Source organism: Molothrus ater, chromosome 5, assembly GCF_012460135.2.
Source record: "Molothrus ater isolate BHLD 08-10-18 breed brown headed cowbird chromosome 5, BPBGC_Mater_1.1, whole genome shotgun sequence".
Taxonomy (NCBI): Eukaryota; Metazoa; Chordata; class Aves; order Passeriformes; family Icteridae; genus Molothrus; species Molothrus ater.
The window spans coordinates 49194336-49212860 of NC_050482.2; the positions used below are offsets into that span (position 1 = coordinate 49194336).

Sequence of the window (18525 nt, forward strand, 5' to 3'; positions counted from 1 at the left end):
ATCCAACTGTAAAGTGAGTATGAAAAACTAATTTGTTTTTCAAACTACCACATAGTATTTTCTCAGGAAGATCCATATAGATGATTTCAGACATAACACCACAAAGGGGCAGTGCATATCTTGTTTTGAGAGACAAAGATTTGGTCATCTTGACTCACAAGAAAATATTAATCTGCTTCTCTAAAGACCTCACTTCCTTAAATTCCCCCTCCTCATAAATGAGGAGGTAACTCCAGCTTTAAGGTTTACTACCCATTGCTAACTGGAGCATCCAGGTACAAGCCATCTGAGCTCCTTTGCCTGGTCATTCTGTGACATCAGTGAACAGGAAGAAAAATGTCATAAAAACTGTAAGTGGCATTAATTTCTTTTATTAATACCTTAAAACACAACACAGCACCAGCTACATTAACAAACCCACCCCCAACCTGAATGGTTGTGAACTAATCCTAATTGGATTAGTTCTTTACATCAAAACACCTAAGACATTCAATATAAAACTTTCACATAAAACTAACTTGCTAGGATTTTTAATCCTAGAGTATATACTAGAGACAATTCATTGTAAAAGAATACTGTCCACTATTAATAAGAATTGCAAGTAGTAGCTGCCAAGAATGCAATATTCTGGTATGAGTTCTTTTTAGAAGTCTTTCCCAAAAATAAACCTTCAAAGTCTTTTTTAGTCAGTAAATATAGAAAAAAAACCTTTCAATTGTCTGGTCAGCTATGAAAATTACATTTTTAGTCAACTGCTGGGAGGCAGAAATTTTCTGATACAGGACTGAAACAAAACTTCAAATGACCATAAAGATGAACCTTGACTATATATAACAGCTGCAATCCATTTCAGTCTTCTACATAGACCTGGTGCCCTAAGGCCACTGTAGAGAATTCTACCTATGACCAAGCCAAAAACTGCCAAGGCTGGGCCAGGCAGCTCACCAACCATCAAAAGAAAAAAAGATCATATACACTCACACAAGAGACAAAGGCATAGCTTAAGACAATGGTGAGAAGTATCCAGAGAACTGATTGACTTTCCAGTACACTGAGCTCACTGCTACTCTTGCAATCTGTTTCATTAAGGACATGCACAAAGATTTCTCACTAACAAAATCAAGCTTGTGGGAAGGCAGAGGAGGAAGGTTAGTCTTGCAAAGTTTTGTCCACCTGATTGATTCATCATCTCTAGAGATCCTAACACAGAACAATTGGGATGTAACAGAACTGACAGTATCTGGCCTAAAGCCCAAAACCATCTAGTAATACACTGGTAGGAAGTGGCGGTGGTGGACCTGAATCCTGATCTCAGTAGAGCAGCACAGAGTGATTCCCCATTATGCTCTTTATGGTATTATTAGTGTATTTCTTTCTACAGGTAACAAGAACATACAGAATAGATTGCTGCTGCCACCCAAGAGGCAAAGAAAAGAAAACCTCAAAATAACATTTAAGTAGTAGATCTGAAAGTTTTAATCTGTGTTCATCTCAACATGCAAAGGCATATCATAATTTCCTTTTAGGAACTGTACCACTACTGAACACTTAAGTCTTCAGAAAAAAAAAACCAAACAAAACGTCCCAGCAACTTATCCTGGCTACATTAGATCTGTAGTGAGAAAACCAGAAAAGACAGTAGGAACAGGTCCATCTCTATCAGTGGCAGTTCAGTTAGACTGATTAAGCAGTATGAACTGTGCCCTAAACTGTGAGAAGGCAACTTCAAAAATTAGTGTACTAACCTGCACTGCATACTATGGACTGAACTCTTGATTTTGGGTTCTACTTCCAAAAGTCTGCCTTTGACAACGTCTAATCTGCAACGTGCAAGGAAACTGTCAGCCTGGGCTGAAAAGCCACCTGGCACCAAAATGGACTTTAAACTAATACATATGCAGAGTGTGCAATCAAAATCCTTAAGTCAATAAGACTTCAATGTCTTATCAAGTGATCAATTTTCAAATTAGCTACAAAGTATTTATTTCAAGTTAGTTTTACTGCAAGAGCACCTGTAGCACCAGTGATGCAACAGCTCTCAAAGGAGGCAAAGCAGCAATTTATGACAGTGTTTATAAAGCAGGGAAAATATATCAATACTCACTACTTAGCAAGGAAATCAGCACGTGTTCAGGTGGGACATAGAAGATTCTTTCTCATGCTGTCTAGCCTACAGTCAGGATCCCATTCTTTCCTCATTTCTGGATTACCCACCTTTCAGAATAAAACAGGAATTCCTGTCTATATGGAAACTATCTGATCCTAGCAAATAGGCTGCAGTGAACAATACTGGTTTTCTAGGAACATCCCCATGTGCTACAAAATAGCAACACTTCATTCTCACAGGAATGAACCCTCAGACTCAAGACATTCAAGCACTCAGTCTTGAAAAGAATTGGTACAAGCTGAAGGAAAAGAATCATGTGTGATCAGCAATGCCTCAAGAACCAGCTACTGACTCCTGAGCCTACCTCTTCTGTCAGACCAGCAAAGAGGTAAGAAACTCAACAGTTCCTGTCCCTGTTTCCTCTATATCATATTCCAAACAGAGACACACCAACTTTGAAAGCTGCTGAACACACACCTTTTTACACAAATGTTTCTGAAGCCCTGCAACCTCTTAGTGGATCCACTTATACCACAGTCATTGGGTTCAGAACAAAACAAGCAGACAAGGCTTAATACAGGACACTGAATACAAAGCATGTTTGTGACAGGGTTGACAGGAACCATAGATGATGTTGGACCACATGGAAAACACACCTTCGCTGTGCTTTCAGACAAAGAATAACAATAAGGTGCTGAGGTCAGTATCTTCCCTGCCTGGGGATACAAAAGCTCCCCATAACTGAACAGGGCCTACATGTAACAGAGAAAGTGCCCAGAAGATCCCACCAGTATCCCAGAGAAATCAGCCATTCAGGCTTGCAGTCAAGTACCAGCATTACAGGCCCTAAAACACACTGTCTGAAATGCTCTCAAAAAAGAAAAAAAAAAGCCAGAACTCAAAACATAAAACCAAAAAAGGCAGGACAAGAAAAGGAGACAATCTCATCGGATAATCCTCAAATATCCATGAAAATGCAGAAGCAAAGGTGAAGCACAGACTTGAAACAAAGTGCTAATAAAGTCATCAATTCCCAAGGCCTCTACAACGACAGAAAACTAAGCTAGACGAGTCCAGACAGTTTTATCAGGGAAGAAGAAAAAAACCCAACAAAAAAAAACCAATCAAAACCCCACCCATGCCTAAGGAAAAGGCACACACCAACCTAGTAGGAACTTTGCTACACCACAATTTGGAGATCAGACCATCACATCCATTAAAAGAGGGGGCTTTTCATGTAGATACTCTACGAAGCCACAACTGCCCAATGGTAACACAAGCTCTGCCAAAATGTTTTAACTTAAAAATGTAGAACTAATTTAAATTCATCTACTAAATTAATTTAAAATGAAGGGGCAAAACATCCAAATCAGCCTAAGACACCAAGATCTAGAGTCATCATTGCAGCTACTTCCAAAATCCTCAGACAGCCCTCCCCGTATAACCCTCATGGAGGGTGATCGCTTGCTCAGCAGCAACTGCGTGTTTGTGTTCTCTATTTCGCTATTTGAGTAACAGCCTTCAGCATCAGACTTCAATATCAATTCTATTCCCTGTAAGAAACTGGGAAAGCACTGCCACCTTCCTTCCCTGCCAATCCAGAAAAGACCTGAATTTCTTCACTACATCAACAAACATTGTAATTTAAGGTAAGACTGTAAACAATACAAACAGAAAGCATATTAAAAAACCTTATTCAAAACAACTGGAAGACAACAAACACGAAGGTTCAAAACATGTTTGCACACTATGGTAGCACACAATTTCTGGCACAAATATTTTTAAAAACAATCAAACATTTATTGATGAAGTCCAACTCACCATGCAGAATGCACATGATTCCAGTATTAGTTTTAACAACCAGGCATAAGTGTAAGTATTTTACAAGTGTGAACAACAACAAAAAAATCGTTCTAAAGCAGCAACAGCATATCATTCAACATTACTGAAGTCCAGAAAATTAGGATCTCATTCTCTCCATTTTTAAGCTATCCTAATCCCTACTCAAACACATCAACTTTTGCTTAAGGAAAATAGTCTCAGTTCTGTGAAGTCTCAATAACCTGCAAGTCTAAGTCATACTTTTCCCAAACTAATATCAACTGAAATGCCTATTTTAGTAAGCTCTGATTGATGCATGGCTTTTGCAGCTTCACAAGAAAATTGTATTTATAACAAACTTTTCAGTTTCATTTTCAAAGTTCTTAAAAAAACCAATAATTAGACATACAGATGATAGTAGGAGTTAACCACAGAAAACCATAGTGAAAATGCAATGGTTATGAGTCTGGAATATAGAATTGTAACTGTCCTAGGGAAACAAGTGGTGTAATCATATGGAAAAGACTGGGGTCAAAATTCAGGAATAGGGTACGTTTAAAGATTTAATATTACTTAAGGAGGAATTTCAGAGACATTTTTATTTATAGACCTGTTTATTCATGCTGTTATACAAAGGCACTAGTGTTGCCATCACTGATAACCCACCTAAGGTGAAGTTTTGACACTTTAATTCCAAAATGCTGAAGTCACGCCATTAATAATTTCCTTGTGAACATGTTGCTATTTGCATAAATTTCATTGGGCTACCTTTAACTTGAGTCAAAAGTCTCTAAATTAGTATTACTATTCCCTGTGTATGCACACAGGTCTAGAAAGTGACAGAAGCTGGTGGACAAAAACTGGGTACATGCAGATAGGATGGGAACACCCTTGCGTGCATGGAACACACTGATTCATCTTAGAAGCAATTACAAATCAGTTTCAAGTAAAGAGTAAAGTTCATTTCATTGTCAAGTTAACAACAACTTTGAAATGATGCAATCTGCACATACAATTACCAAAAAGTCAAGTCACCTTTCTGAGTTCATTCAACATTACTCCAGAGTAAAAGCAAAAAGCAATGCTGAATTTATGTACAAAAAAAAAAAAAACCTAAACAAAATAACCTAAGTCAGCAGATGAGACTTCATTATCTTAAACCAGTAATACCCTAGATTTCCTGGAATTACACCCAGTAATATATAAAGGCAGTTTAGCTTCAGCAAAATTTGTACTGAGCAAGCCATATATCAGCATTTTGATGGACTTTTACTTTTTATTAGGATTCCAAGAAGGAAAAAAACCCTGAAAATCTGTGTCTTTTCATCCATTAAAACAGCAGGAGTATGTTACAATCTCTCTTAAAACAAGAGAAATTGTCTATTCAGTGGTATTTGGAAGTCCTACAAAAAAGGAAATAGCAAGTCCTGATTCTGCAAGCAGAGACCGTTCAACACTCCTATCCTTAGATCTCTTATGGGAATACAGCAAAAGATGCAGTACTGAGGTGTTTCACACCATCAAATGGGAAACAGCTAAATCTTTACCTGCCCTATCTCATAATGACCACTAATAGAAAATAACCTATTTTTCGAGGTTCTGTACCTAACTTGCGCTTTTTATTAAAAATCTTAGACTGGTCTCCAATTTGACATGCTTGATGTCAGGTGTGTTTACAGGAACAGCATCAATTGAGCAACAAGTTACTGTGTTTGAGTCCATCAGAATTCAACACTCCTTCTGCTAATTTTCTTCAAAAAGATTTGGAAGAAATAAGTGCTTGAAGGGAAATATTGCACATCAAGTTTTTAAGAGAACTTTAAATACATTTATATGCTAGTCTATTTAAAGAAAACTTGTTGCTATTCAGGAAGAGAATGCTAGGTTGTCAGATACTGTTCAGGGGGAGGATCTCTGCCCTAGTTGAAGTTCTACTTAAAGTTCTACAAATTCAAGGCAGCCACAGAAGTTTTTTTATCAGGCACACCACCATATGCAGAGACAGATGTATTTTACTTCAGCCTGCTGCTACAGTTTAAGTAAAGACAGAAAAACAAAATCCTTGGAGACAGGTGTGCATTGTTTAGTTGTCAGTGAAATCTACACAGCAAAACGACTCCATTTGTCAAATAATAAATCGAAGTGATTTTTGGCAATCCCTCTCAGAAGGAGCACAAAATCAAGTGACAAGAAAAGGTGAAGTAGTATCTTTACACAGTTGGAACAAGCACTGAAAGGCTGCTCCTGCTAAGCAAGACACTGAGGTGACACACTGGAGATGATCAAATAGCCTACAGAGAAGATGCAGGAAATATACACTAAATCACACAAAATTGAAAGGCAATAATAAAGTGGTTTGCTCCAAGTTATAAAAAGACAAAAAAACAGAACTCTTACAGAAACAGTTCAGTATTTAGCACCAGCATCTTATCAGACCCACACCCCTCAAAAACATACTAAAACCTAGAGTCTGATAGACCCTTCCCAGATAAAATTTGGTTTTTTTACAAATGCACAAGTGACCAATAATCTGAACTCAAGGCAAGCCCTGCTCTAGGACTGTGAGGAACAAGATGGAAAAATTAGTATTTTTTTTAAATATAGGATTTAAATTCCTAAGTCTTTAGCCAAGCATAGGTTTTTCCCCTGCAATATTAAACTTGTGAATCTAGTTTTAAATTGAAATTGTAAACTGGTTTTCCAGTCTCAAAGGCTTTTTATCTGTAAGTGCTCAACACTCAGTTTTACACCGTAGTATGTATGGTCCTCGCGTTGGAGTCAGTATTTATATTTTTAAAAAACAGGTACTTTTTCTGAGCAGTGTTAGAAAGCTACCGAATCTCAGAGACAGAGTCTACATGGTGAAAGACACAAAGAATAGATACAGCAGTTTGGAAACCTACAAGGTTCAAAAGTACACATGTTTTCTTTAAAAAAATCACTAAGCACTATACAAATGATTGGTTGACTTTTTAAAGAAGTCTAACAGACTTAAATTTTCTTAATTTATATTTGTTCCTAATACAGTTACTTTGAGAGCCTGTTTAGCTACACAGCAAAGGCACTCATTTTTGCCACACAAGCATCTACCACTGCAATACTTGACTTACAGTATAATCCATCCATCAAATGACATTTTAAGGCAAAACCAGCAAGAAAAATGGCTTTTAACAAGAAGGGATGAAAACGTTTAACTGATGGCTATAAGCTAAAATGTAGCTAATCATTTGGTCTTTACTGTTAGCTAGAAAACAGACTGACGAAAAGTTGTTAATTTTAAATGTAGTATGTACAAACCCTAGCAAAAACCACACAGCTCTCGGAAAACAGAATTGAAAAGAGTAGTGGGGTAAGATTAATACAACTCATTTTGAGAAAAGAAACATCCTGATCCATTTGGAAGGAATGAAAGATGAGTATCAGTCAAAATTGCAGCAGTCCAGAAGAGAAGTTTCATTACAGGTCTTAGACCTTTGATGCGAGGCAGAGCAAAATTTAAAAGGTCAGAAACAGTTTCTGACAAAAAGGAACATCCAGACTTTACAAAAGATGGATACTTCAAGGGAGATGGAAGATGTGCTATTGCACAGAAAAACGCGACTTCTGGACATAGGAAACTGAAGGATGTTAAGGCACACACCACAAAATACACTCTCTGTTCTTTGATATAACACACATGCCAACTAATTGTAGAAAACTGACTTCCAGTGTCCCAGCAAGCCTGAAACACTAAGCACTTAAACTCTTATTTTCAGATCTAGCAGCCTAAAGACATGATACTATACTGCAGCATGGGGTGTACTCCATTTTTATTCTGTGAAGAAACACGGTGGTTCTGAACCCAGAGCCCAAAACACTTCCAGTTCACAGAAAACAGCTTCTTTCTCAGCAGGAGGAGGAGTGCATGTGGGGGGGTGTAAAATACAATAAAACTCTCCTGCCCTGAATATACCACATAGGAATCTGTTCATAGCAATTTCAATTTCAGCACACCTGCATTGCTGCAGATAAAGCTGAGGGATCCACAAATAAAAAGACACCTCTCAAACATCCCCCCCCCCAATACCCCAATACCAAAACGAGTGGTTTAAAGCATCCAATTAAAAATCTATTTTTATTAACAACTTTCACTCATTTTACTCCAAGAGGAAACTCCTCAGGATTCACTCTGGTTATTCTGTTACAGTAGGGGGACTAATATGCACCAGTTTGCTAAGGTAATGTTCAAGAAAGTCTTGCTCGAGTAGGTGCAACATATCAAAAATGTTGCTACCATTAAGAAAGATGAGCAAAGGTGCTACACTGGCAATGTAGTCAGTGTCATCTTCTGTCAGTGTAGCCGTGCTGGTACTGAAGTGTAACAAAGTCACTGCTGTCACCAAAAGATGACCCCACTGTAGAGTTGTAATGGCCCTCAGAAAACTTAAGGCCCGAACAAGATACATAGATCATTGCCATTCTTCTTCCAACAAATTTAACACTTAAATAGAGAAAGGGGGAAAAAATTTGTAGAAAAAACTGTGTAGTTCAAGGGAATCCCACACTGTCTCTGAAATTATTCTAGAGCTACACAACATTAAAAAAAAAGTGAGACCATTCAAAAATTCTAACATATTAGAGGATGCTGAAAGTACCAAAACTTTCTAAACTACTATTACAAGATGTGCTACAAACATTTCAGTTTGCATCCTTAAGGTTGAACTGGCATTAATAAAGCAATTTAAAAGCACACTAACACAGTATGTTCCATGGCAAAGCAAATTCTGAGCAGGGAACACATGAACAATCTATAACTTTGGAACACATAACCTGAGCAGGAACCTGAGCAATTCTGAGCAGGAACCATCTATAACTTTTAAGACAGAAGAAGATGCAGCACCGCAACAGAAGTGGGAAATGCAGCAGCTGCCAATAAATCAAGCATATTAGGACAATCTCTGCTTACTTCTTTTTAGAAGAAAGCCACAAACATCAGAGTTTAGTACATTCTAGGCCCAGATTATGAGTATCATCCAGATCTACGGTGAAAACATGAGTTAGAGACTCCTCTTGGTCTTCAATATAAATGTACTTAACATCTGCAAGTTTGGGAATAATGTAACATGAGTCAGTCATCATTTTTACATATCTAACAACCTAAAATGTTTCAGATTAAAAAACTAATCAAAAAGTTAACAGCAAAAACAACACTATGCACAGCTGCTGCAAAAAGTGTCATCAACAGTGCAAATGTCCTGCCTTTCTCCTTCTCTGATAGTTCTGAGAATCTAACAGTTTTAAAAAGAGTGCTTGAGTAAGTACATAAGTACCATGTTACTTATTTCCTATAATTAACCGAGGAGTGGGGACAATACAAGATTCTATAAGTGGAATTTACTTCATGACAGCTGCTTGCACTATTTCAAAGCAAATTTAACCAGCAGATAGGTTAAAAATTTGTAAGCTTCAAAGCAGTTTCCCACAACAGAAGTATGACAAAAACTACAGTCCCAAGCAGCAAATGAAAAAATATAACCCTCAAAATACATTCATTGGTTCATTTTTTCACAGAAAAAATGAACCAATGAATGTATTTTGAGGGTTATTAAAACAAATGATTTATTCACAGAAATAGATATTATATGTCATGTTAAAAAACACAGAAAGTAAAACTGTCCCATAATTACTTGGCAATTAAAAAAAAGTCACAAGATTAAAAACTCTTTAATAGGTCTTATGTAGCACATATGAAGTGTTTGCACCACTCTAAACTTCAGCATAGCTACCAGGTGATGACAGTCCCAATCACTTCGGAAAAAATTGAAACTGACTGAAAAGTACTGAAACTGTCCAGTCCCTAGTGTTTCATCAAAATTGTAAAATGTTCATTTATTAACTATAAAAAGCCCAGTAAGTTAACAACTAAAGACTAAGTATTCTGTGAGAGTCTGCACCTGTTAAACTGAAATATATTCACAAATTATCCAACCTTTATTTGATCACAAATGTCTGAACTTAGATGTGCATTCTCTTAAATCAAAATGTGCCTTTAACTTTAAAAATATGAAAGTATCAGAACTTTCCTCACAAAATATTCTTATTTCACCTCTCTAAAGAGAGCAAAATAACACTACCAAGGCAAATTTAAAACGGTTACTATTGAATTGACCACTGTTTTCCAAATCTAGCACAAAACCAGGCAACAACTAGTTCTAGCCAAAGAGTACCTTCTCCAGCCCTCTTCTACTCTCTCACTAGAGACCTGTTGATATTAGGAAGAGTCATGTCCTCCACTAACAACACAATATTGGCTGTATTTAACATGCACTAAAACTCACACACAAACTTTTCAAAACTAATACGTCATTCACCAAGAACAAAAAGGCAAAATCAAAATTTTGGAGATGATCCCAAGTAGAATCACATCCACTGCTCAAAGACCTGTTATTAAAATCTGGTGTTAATTGTCAAAGAGCTTTTCAGAAAAGAAAACCAAACTAAAGACCCCAAAAACCAACAAGAAAACAACTCTTCCCTTTTCTTGCCAGTTGTTAACTGCATTGAACAAGAGCACTAGTGCCCTCAGAAATGCCACCACTCACATATGGAGGCCTCCTCCATATCCCATACATTAATAGGATCTAATGTGAGTTCAAAGACACTCCTGTGGGACAGGTAACAGAGTATTCTCATAGCAAAATGACACCAAATACTCACCTGCTTCGCAAGAAGCATTAAAAGGCTGAACAGCCCTTTGTTACTTCCTCCCCCCTCCCAGTACAGCCAGTTCATTTTTGCTAGGGATTGGGACACCTAAAATCTCCATGCTCTAGCTTGCCTTCCCAGCATCACCAAAGACCTTTGCAGGACTGCAGAGAAGCCCCTTTTCTCATCACAGCTCTTAAGTCTACAGGGGAATTTCAGACATTTTGGTCTTGCAGCAAAGAAACAGGAGATGCAAGATTAACTACACTCCATATTGATTCTTAATGCAAATAGGTGAAATAAAATTTCATCTCTAAGAATATAAGAGTCTCAATAAACCTTATGCCACAAGCGTGGCATCTGGATTTTGGTTTTATCTGTTTTTCCTAAAGCCGATGGTCTATTTGAATCAGAAAAGCAGTATTTTGATACACTTCTGCAGGAAGGAGAACGGAGGATTGTCAGAAGTAAATAATATAAGGAGACTGCACATAAGAAGGAAAAAAGAAAAATAGCGAGAAACAAATCTCTCGTTTCTAAACAAGCTGGAAAAGAACCCCGTATATGCAAAATAAAATACAAAACCAAGAAACTTGTACAGGTAATTCAACAATAAAGTATACAAAAGCATCGTCTTTAGCACTACTTCGGATTTCTGCAACTGGCATTATGCTTAGCAAGGAGCTCGTAATCGCTACTATTGTGAAAGACACGAGAATGACGAACTGTTAAGTCCTATCTGCAGCTGATCAAAAGCACAATAAACTGAACAGCTTTGCCTTCAATCACTTCCAAAAAACCAGAAGGGCAAAACCATCACAACACCCTCCCTGTGCCATTAACGCAAATAGCTTCAAACGGAGCGAGAACAGGCGAAACAGACGGGAAGGAGAAGAGCAGGCTCGAGCTAACAGCAGCAAAAGGGAGGAGGAGATTTAGGTAAAAGAGGGGAGAAAAGGGCAGTAATTGCGGCACCGAGAAGCGGGGAGGCTCTGGGGCCCGGAGACTGACCTGTGCCGTCGCTGGCGGACACGGAGAGCGCCGGTGAGGAGAGTTTAGGCCGCTTGGCTGAAGGCGGGCCCGGCTCCACCACATTCTCGGCCATTTTTAATTTTTTAGACAATCACTCAGAGCAGAGAGAAGGTGGGGGGTGAACCCCAAAACCTTCACGTTCTTCTGGGGCCCCGAGTCAGGTGAAGAACAACAATAAGGCCGAGAGCGAGGAGGAAGATCTGGCGGAGAAGGGGGGCCAAGTTCCCCTTTTTCTGCTCCTCGAGCTCTGGGAGGGCGACAGCGGAGAAGCTGGGAGAGGTGGGAGCAGGGGCGGGCAGGGGGTGAGGCCTCTTCCCCCAGGCGAAAGGGCTGAACGAAGATGGGAAGAGCAGGTAAAGCCCCCGCCAAAAAAAAAAAAATTAAAAAAAAATGGAGGCTGGTGAATATTTAAATCTTTTTAGTAAAATTAATCCCGGCTGTTGTGCTGGTGCTTCCTCGCCGCCGCCACCATAATCATCTTCATCCTTCGGGGGGTCTCCTCCTCCTGCTGCCTCCTCACCGCCGCCATCAGCCTCTTCCTCCTCGGCGCCGTCCTCCTCCTCCTCATCGCCACAAGGAGGCGGGCGAAGGAGGGGAGAGGAGGAGGAAAAAAGAAAAAAAGATCACCGTCCTCTAGCAGCGGCTCCTTCCCCCTCCAACACCACCCTGCGAAAAAATACCCACCGCCAGCGACAGGGCTGGGGGGGAGGCGGCGGGGGGAGTGGCACGGCGTGCGCGGGGTCCCCAGCTCCACTCGCTTCTTCCTCGCCCGTCGCTAATGGCTGCAGAAAGGGGAGCTGTAAGGATGAGGAGGGTGAGGATAAGTCCCAGGAGTCTCCGCTTCACATCTTGTTGTGCAGGGAAGGAGGAGGGGTTGTTGTCCTGATGGAGGCAGCACCGATCGCGGGATGGGAAGGTGGGGGGCGGGTTTCAACACCCTTTCGGCCCCCCCTTTTTCTCTTCTTTCCCCTTCCTCTTTCTCTCGTTCGCAGTAGCAGGCTGCCCCCCCCTCCGGCGCAGGCAGAGGGGCCGATCCCACAGCAGCGGCAGGAGGAGGAGGAGGAGGAGGAAGAAGCCGGCCCCTCCCGCCCTCTCTGCCTACCTTCCCCCTTCCCGGGCGGCCGAGGATGGTGGCAGGGAGGGGGCTGCCTGTCTCAGCTCCCCCGTACCCACGGGCGATGCGGGGCGCGATGATCGAGGGAGGAGACCCTCGGCCGCTGTTCGGGCGCGGGGGACTCTCCCTTCGCCTCTGCGAGGGTGGGGAAGGGAGAGAAGAGGTTGGAAGTCGGGGTGGGAGGGAGGCCGCGCAGCGACCCCTCCGAGAAGAGGATCGAGAGGTAAAATTAAAATAATAAAACAGGAGAAAAATCACGGCGGGGAAGGCCGGGGGATTCGCCCCGAAATGGCCGGGCGGGGGAGGGGGTCCCCGGCGCTGCCCGGCGCGGGGGGGGGCCGGGGCGGGACGGCGGCAGCGCGGGGGCCGAGCGCAGGCTCCCTACTGCCCCTGCCTGGCGCTCCGGGGGCGTGTGTGCGGAGCGGGCAAAGCGGGGGCGGAGGGCAGTGCGGGGAGAGAGAATTCCGGGAAAAGGAGAAGAGAGAAAAGGAAACAGAAAGAGAGGGAATAGCAAGGGGACGGGCAGGCTGGGGTTGGGGGGGGAGGGGGGGGGCGTCTGGCTTCCTCGCTTCTCTCCCCGTCCCCTGTCCGAGCCCCTGGGTCTCTGTGCGCTGCCCTCCCCCTGGCTCGCCCCGTCCGGCTCGGCCTCTCGCTCCCTTCTCCTCCCTCCGTCGCTCACACACAAACAAAATGGCGGCTGTTGTTCCTTCGCTCTCCCGAGCCCTCGGAGGGAAGCGGCGGTGGCGGCGGCGGCCGGAAATGAGCCAAGAGAACACGGGGGGCGGGGCCGCCGCCGGGGGCGTGGTCACTCCTGCGGGCGGGGACACGGCGGGGCGGGGCCCGGCGGCACTAGCGCACACAATGGAACGCGGGGCGCCGGCGGGGTGGGTGGAGTGGCACCGCCCCGGCTGCCGTCACGAGACCGCGTTTATCCAATCAGCGCTCGTATTTCTCCGGCCTCTTCCGCAAACTCCAGAGGCCCCGCCCCTTAAAGGCGAAGGGTTTTTCCCTTAAAAAAAGAAGAAAAAAAAAAAAAGGCTCCTTCTTCCTGCCCCGCCCCACACGCCCTTATCTGTCGGCCCAAAAGTGCGCCGCGTAGGCCCAGAGGAGCCTGGCCGGACCCTGTGGCCGCCCCGGTCTACTGCACGACCCCGTGCTTGCTGCCCGGCCCGGTGGGCTGAGGCGCTGGTGGGAAGAGCGCGGTTCTTTCGCCGCCGCCCTCCCTCCTTCCTTCCTTCCCGGCCGCCGGCTCTCGGCCGGTTCCCCGCGGCGCCGGCGGGCGGGGCGCTCCTGCCGCCGGTCCCGGGCCGTGCTGCGCCACAGACATGGCAGCCCGGGCCGGCCGGCCCCGGCCAGCGAGCCAAGGGGCCGGGGAACGGGGCCTGCATGCCGAGGTCCCCAAGGTGGGCGAGTAGATGTGAGAATCACACAATCGCAGAATAAATTAGATTAGAAAAGACCTCTGAGATCATCGAGTCCAACCTGTGACCAAACGCCACCATGTCAGCCAGCCCATGGCACTGAGTGCCACGTCCAGTTTTTCGTTAAACACTCCCAGGGAGGGAGACTCCACCACCTCCCCGGGCAGCTCCCAATGCCGAATTGCCCTTTCTGTGAATAAATTCCTCCTCATCTGGGGGCGCTCTCTACTGCCCATCCCGGGGTTGCCCAGAGCTGCCTCAGACTCCCGCCGGCGTTACAAAACAAACAAAAACCCCCAAACGCCACACTTTTACGCCAAAGGGTAAATAAGCCCACAAGCCCCGCGCTCTCTGCCAGAGCCCCCCGTGTGCCGGGAATGGCGCAGGGCACGGTGTGAGGGATCGCAGAGACCTGACAGCGCTCCCGCCCCTCAGAGGGGCTGTCGCAGGCACAGGTGACACTGGCGCGGTCCTTCGCCAGCCCTCTCAGCCCCCGAGCCGTCCCAGAGGTTACGGGCCCGCCACTTGTTTTCCTCAAATCTCTGAGGGCTCATCCGTGAAGAAATGCCCCATCCCGGCATTTTCCTTCGGTGCGTTTGGACTCCGTCGGGCCGCACACCATTACAAGATAGGAGTGGAAGGGAAATGCAGGCACGTGCATGTTTTTGACGGAGAATCAGGGGGTGTTGATCCAAAACCGGACATTTGCGAGGAGCACTTCCCTTGCCGCTCACCCTCGGGGCCGAGCTCTCTGCAATCCACGTAAGAGCCGCAGCAGGTATTTGGGAAGAGCCTAGACTAAACACAGAGTCCATACTGCAGCCTACAAGAGGAGCCTACAGACAGGAGGGGATTCACAGCCCTGTAAGTTATCCACCAGCTCCCTCACATACTCCCACTCTTCAGCTTCCCTTGTTTGGGTTTTATTTTAAGTAAGATTGTTCTTGTCTCCCCCAGCACAAAAAGGGAAACACAAACCACTCCAAAATTGCCCAAAGATTGGATTAGCCTTCCTGAAAAGTCTGGAAGGTATGGGCAACACCCTAAGAGAGGTGGAGGGAGCCTTGCAAATGACAAATAAGCCTCAGGAAAATAAACTGAGAGAGCAGAAAGTATCAGAACTAAAGTTGTCAGGGCTAACAGCCTAAAACTTAACAGTGACACCTTAGAAACTATGTTAGTGGTTCTCACAGGTTTTTGCCTTTTATTGTTTCTAAATTTCCCAAAATATTCCAGTTATAGAGGTTTTATATTACCTCAATTTTTTTTTTCAGCTTGTTCAGATTGTTGTTTCCCTTGTTAGTGAAGGAATTTTTTAACAGAGCTGAGACTTATTTTAACTTGCTGGCTTTATAAAGATGCTGAAGTGCACATAAACACCTAAATGCTTTTAGAAGTCAGGCCCTTACTAAACAACTAGATCCTACCATTCAGTTCACCTGACAACAAAATAAAGTCTTTTTTTTTTTTTTTTTTCTTTTTTTTGGTAATGGTGCAGTTAAGCCTCTGGTCTGGCTACCTGTCTATCTTCCTTGAAAAGGGTTCAAGGATGCATACCTGAACTGTGGGAAATTTAAACTCTTAGATAAATGCTACCAAAGCAACATATGTCTTCTGAATGTTAATTATAAGTGATTAACTGATACTTTAGTAAAGCCATAGTTCTGCCTTGCAAGCTTCCTACCCAGTAGAATATCTTAGTTCTTTATATATTAGAAGGTCATATTCAGTTGGCTTTCCATATTAGAGATTTAAATGCAAGCTGAAGTATATGGAAAATAAATGGAAAACGTTATTTGCAGTATTTTTCTAAAAAAAATAGCATCAAAAATAAAAGAAGGAGGAAGAGAAGGAAAAGCCAAGAAAATAGGGTTATGATAAATCAAACATGTATATATAAACAATGACAAAATACTCTTCAATATCTCTTAAGTTTTCTGAATCACTGCAGTTTTCTTAAATGAACCTTAGTACACGCACACAACCTATGACAGGTAACATTACTGGAAAGCAATAACAGAACATAAAGCATACTAAGAAGTAAATACATAAACCTATACAAATAAAACCAGGAGGATATTATAATTCTAAAAGTAAAACACACCTATTCATCCAAAAACTTGTCCTCTTTGCTTCAGTTTCCCCATTCTTACAGCAAGGATAGTAATATTTATCCCTTATATAATAAGGGATAAATATTTATCCCTTAAATAATACCTAGAAGAATTGATTAGCTCATTATTGTCAGTAATTACAGTAGTTGTTATGTACTTTAAGATAACTTAAGTTGAAAGTTACTTAAGGATGAAAGTACCATAAGTCCAGTTAAAATGAGAATCTGCTCAGGAAAGCAATAAGAGAGGAATGCAGAGCCTTGAAGTTTTATCGTGGGATCTTGTTTGGCCTTAGCTGGTAGTTACTGAAATTTGTTAGCATGCCCAGCTGCTTTGAGGGCTACAAAGAATGAGATAAGATCCCTTTGTACTGCAAAGGTCAATGTGATGCCCAGAGCTCAGCAGCCCAGCTTCAGTGAGATGAGCAATGATCATCTCCCTCGGCCCAGAGGGAGCTGGGACTGTGGCCTTCACCTTCCAGCTGCTGGATGGAGAAGCAGTGTAAGATCTCAAAGTCACCCAGCCAGCCTCCCCCGCTTCCTAATGCTGCTCAGGAAATCTCTTATACCAAATAAAACTTCCCTGCTCCCCCTCAGCAGGATTTGACCCACAGCCCTGTGGCCCTTCTAGTGTCTCTGAAAGAGGTGGACTCTTGGAATGGAAAGCAAGAGCCAGGTACAGGGCACTCCCATTCTCTCAGTCCTATTTCTGCTTGCTGTTTCCAGCTCTATTATCTTTTTTCCCTGAGCTTTCCAGGGCTGCTGTTCATGTCTGGCAGGTAACTTCTGTTCCCTAGCTACCTCCTGTCACCACAGCTCTGCTCACACAGCAGCTGTGGGGGGAGGAGGAATGACCCCCTTCTTTGTACCAGCAAGGAGATCTGTGCATGGAGGGTCCTTCTGGCACAGGCCAGAGGGATGAGGAAATGATTTAAGGCTGCAATTTTTGCAAGTAATGCCAGGGTGCAGCTATATTTCTGGAAAGCAAGAGCCAGCTGTGCCAGAGCAGAGAACATTGCTCAGCGCGGCGTCAACATTAAAACCCAGCAGCGATTTGATATGAGACAAATTTTATTAAAACCATAAGAAGTAACCATCCAATAGTTGGTTCATGCTTGCTTTTAGTGTATACATAAAAGAAAGGGCTGGCGTTCTGACAGCAAGCAAAATGCTTTCAGTCCTCAGTCTCAGAAACACAGGCTTCCTCGGTCACACAGTTTTCAATAGCTGCAAACACAGAGTTATGTTGCTAAATGTTAAGGGCTCAGCTGTTTACCAGAAGAATGTTTCCTCCCTGGAACACATGGTTTTGCTTAAAAGAAGTTCTCCCAAAAACCCCACTTTATTTAATTAGCAAATGCAACATTATAGTTCTAACAAACATGCCATGCTGTCTTCCTTTACAAGAGCAAAATAGGAAAAGAAGACAAAAATTGACCTCTCAATTTAAGAGAGGGGCAGAAGTACATTCTGCCTAGGAAATATTGCAGCTTTGAGGTCTGGTGATCTAGAGCCAAATCTCGTGCTTGAAATGTGTGGTGCTTTGTGTGTCATTTCCATGTCCTGGTTCATGCTGAAAGCACAAATGTGGATCCGAGTGAGAGGCTTGCATGCTCTCCCAGCTTTTATCAAGGGCTGGTCAAATCTCTGCCTCTCACTTCCCAGGCTCAGCTCTCCCCTCTGTAAGAGGGAGGTGATCCTACTCCTCGTTACAGAAAGCACATTCAAATCATTAAATAAAAATGTAGTACTCTTGTTGCTTCTAAATGAAATTACACTGAAATTAATTGCATTTACATCAGCAGTTGATTTATCCCAGAGTATTACCAGGATGCAAGCAAGAGCTTCTAGAATGAAAGTATTATATTTTTAATTAAGGGCCCTTGAACTTGCCACATGCTTTGAGCTTGTGGAGAGTGAAATGATGGCAAATTTCTGAACAACTCAGTCAGCTCAGCAAAGTATTTATGATTATCTGCTAAAAATGATCGTTGTGAGACAGAGCTTAAGCTAACATGGGAAATCTGTGCTGAAAGAATTACAGATATTGTAGCAACCCAAAGGAAGCATACTGTTCACATTCCTCTTATTTCTTTTGACTCTTGTATCCAATGGAAAAGTTCTTGATAAGCTTTATTGCACTGCAGAGGGTATAAACAATGCACTTTGAAATCTGCTGAGTTTCAACCCAAAACTTATCTTTTCATTTGTTTCCTGAATTGTCCCACAGACA

General features: G+C 42.8%; 1 protein-coding gene across 1 annotated transcript in view; it reads right to left on the reverse strand.

Annotated features, from left to right (window-relative positions):
* Nucleotides 1–11745, reverse strand: part of EP300 (E1A binding protein p300) — a 60062-nt gene extending 48317 nt beyond the window's left edge. Inside the window, 1 exon segment of the mRNA XM_036400432.2 lies at nucleotides 11624–11745. Coding sequence (XP_036256325.1) covers nucleotides 11624–11717 — 94 coding nt within the window. The 5' untranslated portion in view covers nucleotides 11718–11745.
* Between the last annotated feature and the right edge of the window lie 6780 nt (nucleotides 11746–18525).